General features: G+C 40.7%; 1 protein-coding gene across 15 annotated transcripts in view; it reads right to left on the bottom strand.

Moving 5' to 3' along the window:
- ANK2 (ankyrin 2) overlaps nucleotides 1–15,513 on the bottom strand; it is a 779,379-nt gene that overhangs the window by 592,540 nt on the left and 171,326 nt on the right. For 11 of the 15 annotated variants that reach the window (XM_019521987.1, XM_019521997.1, XM_019521991.1 and 8 more), the window contains exon 1: nucleotides 6,734–6,876. The exons of 1 other annotated variant lie outside the window; for it this stretch is intronic. In XM_019521987.1, coding sequence (XP_019377532.1) covers nucleotides 6,734–6,817 — 84 coding nt within the window. In that variant the 5' untranslated portion in view covers nucleotides 6,818–6,876. Of the gene's footprint in view, nucleotides 1–6,733; nucleotides 6,880–15,513 lie in introns of those variants that run through there. 3 more of the 15 variants (XM_019522000.1, XM_019522001.1, XM_019522002.1) reach the window with 3 other exon arrangements.

The following is a 15,513-nucleotide window of genomic DNA, read 5'->3' as shown; positions in this document are numbered from 1 at the left end:
CCCCGCCCCCGCCCCCCGGCCCCGGCCCCGGCCCTGCTCCTTGGAGGCAGAGGGGGACGGTGCTGCCATGACAGCGGGGACTAAGGGGCCAGAGTGGGGGGGGAAGGGACGGACAAGGACAGCGACTCTGGCCTTGCTCCCCTCCCTGGCCCTGCTCCTTGGAGGCGGAGGGTCGGAGAGGGGGAGGAAACGGGCCCAGACCCGATGTGGCAAAATTCCATACCACTGAACATGCTCAGCATTATTTTAAAGACTAACCAATTGCCCATCAAGAATGACGGGGGTGGGGGGGAGGGAACACCCATGGGGCCAGAGGCAGAGTGGCGGCAGCATGGGGCACTGGGTGGTGCCACTGTCACCGTCCCCCTGTCCCCCCCGTCATTCTTGACAGGCAATTGGCTAGTGTAATCATGACAGAAAGGAGGTTCTGTATGACTGGCATTGACTTTGTAATCTAGCAGTAAGATCAAGGATACAAAATCAGGACACCAGCTGAAGCATCATTTGTGACCCTTGAGGAAAGTCACTTAGCTAAGTTTACCTCAGATTCTCCTTCTTTAACATGTCCCCAGATGTCCCCATATGCTGGAGTAGTCTGTCAAAGTGCCACAAGATAATCAGCTGAAAGGCATGATAGAAGGATAAGTCGTCGTTCTTTGCACCCTGCTGCTATTTGTTTCCCTTGGATTTCTCCTCTTAGTTCCTCATGATATGTGGTCTTAGGCAATGTTCTGTTCTCTTTTCATACACGAAAGTCCGACTGGATCAAGAGGTGAAAGCAGAATATGACAACTGAACTCAAATACTATGTGGAACAGTCAATTTTACTTTCTTACGCAACTTTACTTTCTCAGCAAAACGAAAGAACATAACCCAAAAATAGCATTAAAATACAGTTCTCTCTTAACAAAGATGTATTGCACCTACCCCAGCTAGGAAGCAAACCTGACTGGTTTCTCTTTTTGCTAGTGCTTAGAAAATACTAACCTCCCCACACCATGTAGTAAATACTCCTTTGGTCACTAGTTTCATAGTACTAGTTGGAGAATAGTCCCAATCCTTATCAAGATAAAGCAAACACAACAGTCTCTTTGTTTTGTTTCTATCCATTACAAACCAAAAGGAAGAGGAAGAGGGAGATGCATGAGGGGAAGAAGAAGGGACAGAAAAAAGCAGCAGCAGCAAGGAGCAACAGCAGAAAAAAAAGCATAAAAAAGAAGCAGAAGAAATGAACTTATGGCTAGACACTTAATTTTATACCAAGGATTTAATTCAATCTAAATCTAGTCAGAGATGAAGGACAGATCCAGATCTCAATTATGCCAGAATGTCAAAAGAGGTTCATCTGACTTAGAGCAGAGCAAAGGAAAACAGAATTTAATCTCAGGATAATTAGTGTTATAGCTGTTTTGATCCATCGTAATCTTTTATATGTATATTGCTTCTTAGCCTGAACTAGAAAATAAGGAGGGGGTGGAGATCACAGCTTTTTCTCAAAGAAACACTTATACCCAGTGCTCCTCTCATATACTTTCATGTAAATTGGTAATAAATCCACCAAAAACAATGGAGAGACAGTTCTTTGAACCTCATAGAAGTGAGAGATGAATAAAGATCCCTAGATTTAAGGCAGTGTTAGCACTAGCAGTAGTCATCAATATATTAAGATTGCTAGACTGGTGAATTGTCATAAATTAGAGATCCTACATTGCATTTGGATGTTATGCTAGTGTTTTTACCCAGTTTAATCATGAATGATAAAAAGAAATTACTTATTCAAATTGGTGCTACTACTTTTTCACTCCGCAGTAAAAATATACATTCTCTAGAAACTTAGGATCATAAGAAAGTAAGGCTGGACAAGACTTCACAAGGTCATCTGGCCCAGCTCCCCATTCAAAACAGGATCATCCCTAACTAAACCATCCCGGTCAAGTGTCTGCCTAACCTGCTCTTGTGGAATTTCCATCCTTGGCAATTTTTGACTTCTCTAGGTAACTATTTCCAATGCCTGACCACCCTCATAGTCAGAAAGTTCCTTTTTATCTCCAACCTAGGTTTCTCATCCTGTAGCTTGAGGACATTGCTCCTAGTCCTTTCCCCTATAGCCACATAGCAAAACCCATCTCCATCCTCTCTGTAATTGACTTTCAGGTATTTGAAGACTGTTATCAAATACCCTCTCAGTCTTCTCTTCTCCATATTAAATAACCCTAGCTTGCTGCCTTTCCTCATAAATTATTATTCCTGGCCCCTGACATTTTTGTTGCTCTGTGCTGAACTCTTTCCAAACTGTCCGCATCCTTCGTAAAGTGTGGGTCCCAAAACTGGGTGTAGTACTCCATGTGAGGTCTCACCAGTGCTAAATAGAGAGGAAGAATCAGTTCCCTTGATTTGCAAGTGACACTCCTGTTAATACAACCCAGTATGCTGTTGGCTTTTTTTTAGCAACAAGAATGCACTGCTGGCTCATATTCAGCTTACAGTCCACTCTAACACCCAGGTCTTACTCTGCAGGACTGCAGCCTAGCCAGTCATTCCTCAGCTTATATTTGTGCATGCAACTATTCTATTCCAAGTGTAGGACTTGCTCTTGTCCTGGTTGAATCTCATCAGATTGACTAGAGATCATTTCTCCAGTCATGCTGGATCCCAGCCCTACTCTCTGGAGTATCTGCAAGTCCACCCAATTCGGAGTCATCCACCAATTTACTAGATATGTGCTTTATCCCATCATCCAAATCATTACTGAAGGTATTTAACAATACTGGACCCAGAACAGACTGCTGAGGAATCCCACTTGATACCTCCTCCCAACTAGAAATCGAGCCACTGATGACTACTTGTTGAGTACAAAGTTATGTATCCACCTTACAGTACTTTAATCTAGTTTTAAAAGCCTTACTAAAGTCAAGGCATAATTACATCCACTAATCTCCCTCCACCCACAGAGTCTGTCACCTTATCACAGAAGGAAAGTTTAGTTCAGATATTAGGAAAAACTCTCACCAGGAGGGTAGTAAAGTACTGGAATAGGTTACTGAGAGAGGTTGTGAAATCTCCATCCTTGGAGGTTTTTAAGACCTGGCTCGACAAAGCCTTGGCTGGGACGATGTAGTTGGGAAAAGTCATGCTTTGAACAGGGGGTTGGACTAGATGCCATCCTGAGGTCCCATCCAACCCTCATTTTCTATGCTTCTATGTTTCTATGAAATCCGGTTGATAGGCATGACTTGTGCTTGGTGAATCCATGCTATCTGTTCCTGATCACCTTGTTCTGTTCTAGATGCTTCACAATGGATTCTGTGAGAAACTGCTTCATGCAGAAAACTGTAGGGGAGTTAAACTACCCATGGAAAAGTATGGACCAAAGGAAGGAGCACCGTTGACAGCTGCTTGATCATCTCTAGGAATCACATGGTAGTGTTGGGAGGCACAGCGAATTGATGAGACACAGCTATGCTAAAGAAAAAAGGCAACAAACTAAGAGCTAACATATCACAACAGACAGAACAAAGCATGTGTTTTATGATGACCAGTTCAGCATATACCTATGGATTTTTGAAAAACCTCTTGCAATTTGTAATTTTATTATTAGAATTTTATTATTAGCAAAGAACTACTTTTTACATTTTAATAAGACCACTGGCTTTTTTCCAATAGACACACTCTACAATTGAAAACCTGTTTCCCATGCTAACAATGTAGTATATCAAAAGGTTAACTTCACAATATCCTAAAATATCCTCCAGTGGAGTGGGGATTTTGGACACACTTAGCTCCTTTCAAAATTGTTCAGTACTTCAAAGGATAAGATCCTACAAGTCATGGATAATTATAGGAACTAATATGACTTTTTTGTGCTACTGTACAACATGGCTGTTGTATGTTGTCTCATCACATTCATTACACTAATGGACATCAGGTGCTACTCTATGTACCAGTTACGTCACTCCTAAAGTTTGGGTTTCCACTTGAAATAATTCTACCGTGTGTTCCACTAAAGCAGAACAAGCAATGAAACTATTCAGGGCACCTCTGCACCTTCCTCATAATAAATCCAATGTTTCACTGCTAAGCACTGAAGCCTAGAACTACTTTTTCCTGCCAAGGTGCAATTAAAATAAAACAAAACAAAACAGTATTTATCCACATTCAAAGTGCAAAAAGAAAAATAAATCAGCTAGAAAACGAGGCTCAAATTCTGCCACCTGATCCACACAGCTGGATCCTGAGCCAGGGAGAACATTTGCCTTCAACTGGACAGTGCGCAGCCAACCAGGAATCACATTTACAGCTATGTAAGAAGTGACTTTGCTGTCCCATAAAAAATATCAAGATACAAAAAGGTTTTCCTCTCCATATCAGGATGAAGCTGAAGATTTTCATGGAAATACTGATGGAGATTGGAAGGAAAGAAAGAGCGAGAGATCCCAAAACAGCCAATAACTTGGCTATTAGGGAACTCACTGGGGATGTTTCAAGTCCCTGTTATTTGTTATTCTCCAGCAGTCTAGAAGACTGCTCTAGCCATCACGCTAATGGTTATTCTAGGGGGTGTGGTCTCCCTGGTTAAAAAATTCCCCTGAGGTTCTAAATAGATTGGCTCAGGTCCCAGCAATTTATTCCTAGTGTGTACAAAGGGACCGTTAGCTTCTGAGCTGTAGTCCCACAAGGGGTCAAGTGAGATTTCACATGCAAGCAATAGTTCAGACTACTAACCCTTTGCAAGCTCCAAACCTCAATGTCTAATAATGCATGCAAGATAAGCACTTCAAGAATTGCTTTGTATCTAAATAAATTGAAATTGCTCAAATTAATTTTAGATGACTTAAAAATAAACAGCCATGAACAATTTATTAAATTTGTGGGGAAAGCAGATAGTCTTCCAAGGGATAAGATATACACATCTATATGAAGACATACATTTTTATGCATTTGTGTGATTGGAAGCAGAATGCAATATACCAGTAACCGAACAATGAAAGGGCTTTGAGAGACTTAAATTTAAACACTACTTAAATGCATTATTATTTATAAAAAGTAAGGATTATTATTATTTAAGGATTATTATTTGTAAAAATTAAGGATGGAGAAGACTTTGCTTCATTGTTACCTCATCCCTTTAATCAATGCACAGCTATACCCAGGTCATGTTAACCACCATACATATAATAATTTTGCAACTGATAGCTAATTTACACACAGTGAATTTTAAAAATACACTGAACCAGATAAAGCCCCTTTGAAAATTATGCCTTAAAATTTAAATTTAAGATGAGACTAGACAGTTTTTCTACTGCTCATTTGTGCTTAGGTGTAAAAACCAATGCGCTACATAAAATCACCCACTATGTGGAGACTCAGGTAATATTCCAAGCACAATGGGGTGGGGTGAAGCTATCTTACCTTCACCCTAATTTTCTTGCTTTGGCTCAATTATGATACATCCTATTAGTTGTTCAAAACACAAGCTTCTCCCTGTGATAGAACTGCACCTATCAGATGCTAGCCATTACTTAGGAGCCTTTCTTTCCGAGTCCAAAACCCTGCTAAAGATCTGTATGTTTAGGTCTCTGTTGTGGTTACTATATTTTATCAGTGTGTCTTTATAATATTGTGTTTTGCTGGAACACAATGTTATAAATCCTATTAAAGTTTAAAAGTGCAAACTGAAAAATGAATTGATGATACACTACTTATTTTGTTTCTGAACTAGATTCTTCTTAGAGTAACCCCCCCACAATGAGAGAAAATCAGACCTAATAAGAGTATGTAAAACTGTATCTGTCACTTTATTATTTTGCAACCCTTCCTGCCAACAAAAAATAGCAAATAGCTTTTTTACTATTTAAAGTATTAATTAAGAGCAAACAACTTCAAATGTCAGGAATCAACTGTTGGATGCAGGAACCTGTAAAGAATCAACCACCCACTAGAGACAGGCTGGCTGTAAAGCAAGAGCATCTTGGAAACTGGGTGTGGCCGTACAATTTTTACATTTTTACTTAACCGGTTTCCATCAGCACCATCAAATTACTATAGGTTTCTACAAAAAGCTCAACGGTATTTTTACTAATTGTACATCTTCTTTTCAGCCATTTGCTTAACCCAGCATACGAGGCACAGAACTTGCTGGACAAACCGAATGGAAGGGAGATAAATCCAAATTTATACTCTTAAAAAAAACAAGAGAGAGAGACAGATAAAAGAACATTAACATCCAGGTTTAACATTTCTTGTCACAGAAAACTGCTCTCTTGCCTAACAGAAACATACTGACACCAGTGCTGAAAGGCATTTGATGTCTAATGAAGCCAAGACTAATAGAACAAAACAGGCGTCTGTTTGCCAAAGAAACTCTTCAGCTTGGTTATCACAACCTTACTAGTCCACCTGGCAAGATACTCAGAAGCCCTTGGATTTTTCCACGTTAGCTATGGTGCCATCCACCAGCAGTGAGAACAAAATCCCTCTACGGCTTCCCATATGCCACACACCTCGGCTTTGTAGGCAACACAGTATCTCAGTCGGCTCACCCACTGCTGGCTCTTGTTTTTTCCCACATTAAAAAAATGCTATGCCTGCTTTTCCCTTATACATTGTATAAGTAACGTATCTCAACACCTCAGCAGAAGGAGCTCACTGATTCAGCATCCCTTGTCTCTAAACCACTCCTATAGACTCGCTTGGTTACTCGCACATCATTTTTGCTCTCCCCATTCAACATTACCTTCTTGGGTCTTTTCCTTCTCTGATTACTGCCGTTGTATTTCTCACCACCATCACTTTTCTGAGCCGCATCTTCATTCATCATATTGAACAGTTTTGAAAGCAAACTGCTCTGCCATTAAACCCTCCCGACTGTACAGACTATTAGTGGGTATGTCACTTGCTAGCGAGAAGGAGGGGTATGTGTTGGTGGGGGAGGGAAAAGGGCACACTGGGAGGGTTAGCATGATGATGTTGCCATGGCAGCAGCTGCCACAACTGTTTATCTGACTGCATTGTTAAATCTGATTCAGCCAATTACCACCAGAGTCTGGTTACTTCACAACGAAGAAAGCCTTGGACTGAGAATGCCAGGGTCTCAGAGTTTGGGGACTTGCATGGTGACAAGCTGGTGCTTGATACAGTCTCCTTTTTTAGTAAATGTAGGAAACAGCCTGCATAAGGTCCTCTGTATATGACTGCACTTCAACAGAGCAGAACTGACACAATGCAAACGGATCACTGTAGCAACATGTCACTGCTTCAAAGCCAAGGAGGTGCATTACACTGCATGGAACGAAAGGATGCAATTGTAACTGAGAGCACAATTTTGCCACACTACTAGAAACCCAAACACATTTCTGCAGGGAGTTATATAGCATGGTTACTGACAGCAACATTTACACACTAAGACTAGACTGAGAAGTTCTATTCTCCACTGGAAGAGGAATCCACAAAGATAGTAGTCATATTTAAAAAAGTAATTTCATACTATCCAGTTCTCTTCTTGGTAAACTCAAGGAAGAATGTTAGAAACTCTTTACTGCCTATTGAGCCTAGATTTGTAATGTCATTTTAAGTCTAATCGAAGAAACTAAATTATACTTATGGGTGAATAGATACTTTCTTGAACCCAGCAGGCAAATCTCCTCACTCTTGGGTACTATTGTGTTTATTACAGACCACTAGCATTCTATCCCACATCTTTATTTGTGTGTGAAGAAATTTGATTTTGAATACAATAGCAATATAGATTTCCCATTGTGCTACATGCTGTACAAATGCATGCGGTCTCTCCAGACATGCATATTCATGTGACAATCAATCAGGAAAGTGGCCTAACAAGGGATGGGAAACCATGGCACCAGCCCCCATCACCCACTTAGAGGGGGTATGAGAACAGCAGCCATTGCTAGTCCAGCCACTGCCATTGCTGCAGACAGCCCAGTCACTACAGCCACTGCCTCCCAGGGTGCAGACTCTGGTAGTTATGCCTCTGAGTCACAGCTATATTGTCAAAAGACTTAGATGATGACTACCAGGGTAATTAGCAAGATAAAACATAAGCAATGCTAAAATGGTTTACACAGGACTAGCAGATGTTTCTAGACTAAGCCACTTCTACCGTGTTTTGAAAAGACAATATAGAAACATTCTGATGTAAATGTGTGTAGGGGTAGCAATGTGCTTTCATCTCCTCCAGTGAATAAGCTAACAAATATACTGTTCCACTAACTACTGAACAAAGAAACAGAAAAACTTGCCCTCCTTCCTAAACAGTAGTTAGAGTTAGGGAAACAAAAGGAAAAGAGTCACTTTAACCACTTGCTCGGTGAAAGAGGAGGAGGAGGTTTGAGAACAGGGAAAGGAACCAATGAGGCATGAATGTGCTGTCCCACAATTAAATCTGCTGTTAACACAATGAGCATCTGCAGCATAACTATATGTTCAAAATACAAGTCTACCACTATTTTTGCTTGGTCTACTTCTAAGTTGTTTTGTTGTTGTTGTTATATATTTTTTCTTTAGTAGAATTAGGAATCCCCATATATAATTAAGAGAGGGATAACTCTTGAATGAGGCAGATGCTACATTACTTTGCATCTGTTATGCCATAATTACAACCATAATTTGTTGCGGTACGTGTTTGGGAAAAACATGGAGTAGTCACTTGTTATCAGTGTCAAACATTCATGGAAATCATTTGTGAAACTGTAAGTCATGCACGTGCTTCTCTTTCATCCACAGACTAACACTGTATGAGACTATAATTTATGAAAAGATATAAATTTCCTCTCCATCTTCAGTGTTGAGCTGTTTTCCTTTTCAGCCCCTTTTTTTTTTCCAAGACAAACTTTTTTAAATGGTCTGGTGAGTTTATGTTCCCCTTGAAAACTATCTTCTTGGGTAACGTGTACCTTGGGATGATATGGAGTTTAATTTATTCCAGTATGAATTTCTCTTGCCAAATTCCCAAAGACTAGATATGCGTAAGCCATATTTTTTTATGCAAAACATGAAGACAGACAGAAATACTGGCATCTAAAGATCACAGCAACTACATGGCTGAAGAATTATTGATTAAAAGGCAGGGACAAGGATTAACTCAGAAACCCAGGATCATCTTTATCTCAAACTTGAAGGCTTGCCCTCATAGAAGATGACACTGCTATCACAAATTTTATTCTACGTCGACTGTGATCTCTGAGCCAGAAAAAAAAGGAAAGTTGGCTTGTAGAAGAGTTCTGTGAGAAGGAGGTTTTCCCAAGAGATGTGTGTGGTATAAGGCTGACACCAGGTGAAAAAGAATAAACAAGGTGAGTGAAATGCAAGTGTCACTGCTGTATACCCAAGGATCTGTTGGGGCTGTTAAGACAGAGCAGATTTGAGATCTTTGACTAGGTATGTTTTATGGGGTTCTTGCACCTCCACCCTCAGGTGAGTTTTTGAGAGGATAAAATTATACAGAGGAAGAAATGGCTCTTAGCAAATAACACTGCAAACTAAATAGATCACTAGGTCTTGGGAGCAGGCGGTGTGCAAAGAAATTGTGCATGTCTGGTCTAATGCTTATCCTGTCTCAGCTGCAGATAACAGCGGCAGTGCAACACCACTCTATGGGAAATAAGAAGCATTCTGTGACCATGCCCCCAAAAGAATATACTGAAAAATAAAGTTGTGACAACCATATCAAATATTTATTAATGAGAAACACTACAAAAGCAGGGACTCAACAAACAAACTCACTGAAAGCCGACATTCTCATTAACCTTAACTGCTGTTAGCTTGTCTCCCCAAACTGTGCATTCCTCTTTAGCAAAGCGATCCTAAATGCAATCATAGAGAAAAGATGCTCTCACTGTGTGACATTTTCAAATTTATAATATCCTATAATCCTAAAAATACAGTATGAAAATTGATAAACAGGGATCCAGACATCTAGCTCCAGAATGTACTTGCAAATTAATCTTGCTTAACTCCTACCACCACTCAGCTCACCCTAAGTTAAAGAAAAATGTATTGAAAGCCTCAATTATCCTTTAGTATTCTTCAAAAGGCTGGCCTGTGGAATATACTCCTAGTTAACAGATGTGCAACTGCCCCAGATGAGAGATATTTGCTAGCGCCAAATTTGTGTCATGGATTGCACTCCACTTCACAAAGCACAATGAATTAGCTGACAAAATTCTGCAGAAGCTGCCAGTCCTTGAACATAGAGATGTCCTGGGAATTACATAGTAAAGGGATTGAGCTGTTAAGTCTCTAACAGCACAATGCTGCAATCATATACATGATGAACTCTTATCAGCTTACAAAAAAGGCTGTCTGCCCACGAAACACCTGCAGGATCAGTGGTTAGTAGCTGAACAGCATACACCCCTGAATAAGAGATGATACGCTTAGACTGAGTAGTAAGCATGCAGGTGTCCCTTCTGGGCATCTCATGTAACTAAGCCTACAAACAGTATTTAATTTGATTTGATATGGATCGAAACCAGACTTTCCCCAGACAACTAAGAGGCACCGAGCAAACCCAGCTCCAGATGAAGTTAAGCAGAGCTGCAGATATTCTACACCTCTGGAGGCAAAAAAAATCAGCTATCTGATACTAGGTGCCTATATCTGAAATTAGGAACCCAAATTTAGGCACCCACATTTTAAAATTCTGTCCACCAATTTTAGCAAAGAAGAGTGGCTTTTCTCTTCCTTCTCAAGCTTGTGTTATTGAACTACAGGCAGAGGAAGGAGAGACTGACCAGTGATAAAAAATAGAAGGTAAAAGGAGGAGGTTATGGGTGGCTTAGGAGCTGGTATAGGGATATACAGTGAGCCCTGGTAAATTCACCTCTTCAAGGAAAATGCAAATCAGGTGAATTATACATTGGATTATCCCATAGTGACCAATTATCTGGAACTGAAAATGGAGGGGGTAGGGTAGATAGACTGGAATCCAAACTATGGCAAATTATACCATATGAGAGGCAAGAATTTCTTTGGGTGATACCTTTTATTGTACTAACATCACTCTAACACTACCAAATTAAACCATTAGTAATTGTCCCACAGACGAATCAGCAAGCATTCACTGTATAACCTTTCAAATGTGTATCACACAGGCAAGTCAACAACATGTCATGAGCTTTTGGGAGCCTTTATAAATGAGTCCTCTTAGCATAGTTTTTCACAAACAGCTGGCTTCTGAGAACCATCTACTGGGACTCATCCAAAATACATGTCAGTGATGGAATGACACATGCTTCAACCAGTGATGAGGTTTCTGAGGCACACACAATGCAGTCATTTAGGTGATTCTACCAGTAAAGAAAAAACATGGAGACAAGATGTCAAACTGAAATCAATGGAACGTCACTGCTTTACACCAGCTGTGCCCAATATATTCTACGATAGAAATACCAACTTGCAGTATGACTTGTTTTTCAGGTTATTTCACAAGAGGCTCAAATGCTTGCCATTTTGCATTAACTAACAGTGAATTTCCCTTTGCATTTTGAAGTTCCATATCCCTAATATTAGATCACTTTCTTTTCCATCAATCCAGCCAAAATTTGGGAGCAAGCAACCTGTTTAAACTTGTCTAAAATTATTGAAGACTCTGCCACCCATGAAGAATTTATGCAAATAATAAAAATAGTTGAAACAGCATTTTGACAGCACAAGGGTGAGAGAATTACAATGCTTCTCGGGAAGTTCTTTTTATGTGCTGCTCCATTCACTTTCTGAAGAATCTTTTCTTTCACATTAATCTCCTTTAGCATACAGCTGACAACCTTATCCATGACAATCTGTTAGGCAAAGTTCTAGGTCAACCATACCTGAGAGGAGAAAGTTGGTAGGGTGTCTTTGAATCAGGATTTAGAAATAGAGCAGCACTGTTCTCCTCCAAGACTTCAACATACTGTGTGTCACACTCTTCTTTTAAATTAGATAATAAGCTGCTCTCCACAGATGCTAAAAGCAGCACCAGCAGTTGCCTTTATGTGTTTTTAAAAAAGAATGTAGAAGAACAGAAAATTCCTTATTGGTCTTTCATTTGCCATCTTGTCCCCTTGCAATATGGGCATTTATACACATGCTCTGGGAGGGGGTGTGGCTTTAATTAGAGTGGCTCGAGAACTGCTCTGATTAAAGTGCCTGAAGCATCACATGTACCAGCCACCCCACACTGAAAAATGGCGGCAGGGACAGTTAAAGCACCCCCGCTGCCATTTTTCAGTGTGGGGTTGCTAATACATGTGACACTGGAGTCTGCTGAAGCACAGTAACTACCACGCTCCAACAGACTCAGTTAATCAAGTCTGTTCTGACATGCCATAATTACAGCGCGTCAGAGCAGCCTTGCTGCACATGTATAGGTGCCTTTAGTTCATTCACAGTGAGCTTCATGGAGGCAGAGGTGGTGAAAAGAGAACTGGGTGTTGTAGTTTTGAAAAAGTAACAAAAACTCCACAAGAATGTGCTGATCTTTAATTAGCTAATGATTCAGAAAAAGGATTAACTACACTAAGCAGTTTTCCCTTTTCCTAAGCAAATGAATTTAAAGAATAAATAAGCCTATACTGTTGATTCTATTGCCAAACATCCTCACATCCTGCACATTTCCAAGACGGGAACCTTGCTTTTGAGAAGATAGAATGAAGCAAAAAAATACTTTTTTCCATAGGGCAGGGACAGTGCCTAATCTTCAGCTCACTCACCCCTCACTTCCTTGATCGGGGTGGGGGGGAATTAGTTTTAACCCTTTCACAGCTAAACTGTTAGCAGTTCTTGGATGCTCAGCCGAAAGCTAAAACCATAGCTGCTGAAGACTGGAGGAGTGCAATGGTGTGGATGCAGCCCCCCTCCTGCCGCTATCCCTGGCTGATTCAGGTGTAGGGAGAGCCCCAGAGCCACTTCTGCCCCACACCAGCTGTGGGGTGCTGTGGAAAGTGCCAGGCTCAGCAGTGGAGGTGGTACACTGGTTCCTTCCTCTAGCACCTGTTCCCTACCCACCCTAGCAGTTATCTCCCATCAGCTGGGACAAGGAGGAGCCTGTTTGCCCCAGAGCTGTTCCACACATTCCTGCTTCCTGCTGGATTCCCCCTCACCCCTCCATGCAGCTGCAAGGAAAACGATCCTATAGCATCTCTGTGCATTTATTCTAGGCAGAAAAATAAGTTTCACTGCTTAAGACATGTACTCCAATTTTGGAAAGCTGGTTTTTGGAGAATAGGTGAGCATACTATGCACGTACATACTTAAACTACAGGTCTGAATGCTTTTAAGTTGGACTTACCTGATCTACCACCCAGATGTGAATTTCACTGTAAACTCTTCAAGGGACTGCCTTTCCATTTTGTGTTCAGACAGAACCTAGCTCATTTGGATGCTCATCTATAACCAAGGGCCTAGTTATTATGAAGACAACAACAGGAACAACAGTTATAATCCTTCATCCCCCAGCCATCTTCATTCCAGTCGATAGCAACAAAGCATTGGATTCAACAGGATTCCATATAAATTCCCTATACATTCAGTCATTACAGAGAATGAAAGTCAAAAGGAAAACACTATTTAAAAGGTATTACATTTTACATCTCACACATGCTGCTTGTTTCTCATTCCACTGCAACTTCATTTGTACCACTTATGAAGAAACTCTCTCTCACACACTGAACCTATCAGCCTGGCATCAATATTCCATGGAATACAAAGCATGTGATTCATAGCTGTTTTAAGCATAAAAATGAATTTAACTATTGCTAACACTAAAACACTTTTGTGTTTGACTTCAGTAAATACAAATGTATTGTTTTTCAGAAAATACATGCATTTTAATAACTTCTCTGCTTAGTATTGCAAAAACATGACACATTACCATATTCATTAATTGTTCTGTACTTATTAAATAGTCTGGTTGGGATGATCAACTGCAATTTTCCTTGACTCTCTTTTAACAAGGGGTTTCTACTGTTCACTTTGACCTAAACCCTGAGGTTGCATCTGTCCCACCATGATAAGGAGAGAACAATAGTACAAATCACAGCAGGGCGGGGGTGGGACCCAGCTACAATTTATCACTAAAACCATCAAATCGAACCAAAATGGGGGGAAAAAAAAACAGGAATGAGATAGTATTTTTCATTATATTTTCAAAATGAAATAAATGGCCTGTTAAATTATTGCAGTTCCTTAAGGAGGAAGCTTGAAGTTAAACTACAGACACAGAAAGCAGGCTACTTCTGCATGCTGTTACAGATCTATGCCCTCAGCAACAATCATTCTCTCCACAATGGGTGCATCTATACATGCAATTAAAATGACACAGTAAACTCTGGAGTCATCTGAGCCAGAGGAAACTGCTCCCGGGTACAGTATCTATACAGGTGCCTGAGACAGCAGTAATTTGAGCCATGGTGGAGCAACCCCAGGCTGGCAGTGGGCACGAGAGGTCAGCCCTGGGCTCTGGGTGGCGGTGTTGGGCAGTGGAGGGTCTGGCTGGGGCACAAGGGTGCTAAAGTGCAAAGCCATGTGGCTAGGCCCATGCACTTTAGCACCAGCCCCTGTCACCATCTACACGTGTATTTCAGTGTAGTTACTTACTCCGCCGTCTTTGACAGTACTATCTTACGGCAGGGTTGATTAGTTTACTGAGCCCTAATACTGGCACATGTGTAGCTGATGATGCTTTACTGTGAAGCTAATTAGTCTACTGTAAAGGGCATGTGTAGATGCACCCAAATAAGTATGCAACAAATGGGGCCAATAGCTGAGGCATGAAAGGATAGGCAGAAAGGGAGCCCAAGTGAATGATTCTGAGCCCAGTCAATAAATCATTATAATTTCTTAATTCTTTTTAAACTTAGCAATAGCAACAATTTTATTCCCACAACTGGCCAGTGAACTCCTGGTTCTTTTGAAGCCAATAGTTCTGTGGTTGACTTTAAATGGGACCAGAGTTTTATCCTCTGCCCACACACCAGTGACTCCCAATAATATGAATACTAGCAGCATCTATACATCAAAGGATCAAATGGTGCGCCTAATATGGGGAATTTGTACGGAAAAAAAATAATAGTATATTTATGAAAATCATGTACAAACTGATCTCCTCATTCACTTTTGTACTTCTACCCTCTTGGTCTGAAGTGGTTAATTCCTTTTCAGACAGAGTGTTCCCTTGGTGGACTGACAAGGAATGAAATGGCCAGGGGCTAGGTTACATAGATATATTGGAAATGGAAGGAATTGACTATTGAGAACTGTCACCATGTAAATAAAGCTACCTCGGAGATCTACCAGGAGACCAGTATATCTCCAAGTTAAAAGAAATTTAAATGATTGCTGGACAAAGGACTGTTTTTGGACATGAACAGTACAATTACTTAGTTTGACTACAGTTTCCACCCCTCCTGGGGGGGGAGCAGGGAGGAGCAATGCACATAGCGGAAAATGGTATGGCTGGAACATGAGACAAAAGAATAAGAAAGAACAAGTTGTTAGGAGACATGTAGGAAATGCACT

This window comes from Gavialis gangeticus, unplaced genomic scaffold, assembly GCF_001723915.1.
Source record: "Gavialis gangeticus isolate Ggan-Ray unplaced genomic scaffold, GavGan_comp1, whole genome shotgun sequence".
Classification (NCBI taxonomy): Eukaryota; Metazoa; Chordata; order Crocodylia; family Gavialidae; genus Gavialis; species Gavialis gangeticus.
Note: the sequence above shows the minus strand (reverse complement) of the source record. Positions and strands in the feature narration are given on the sequence as shown.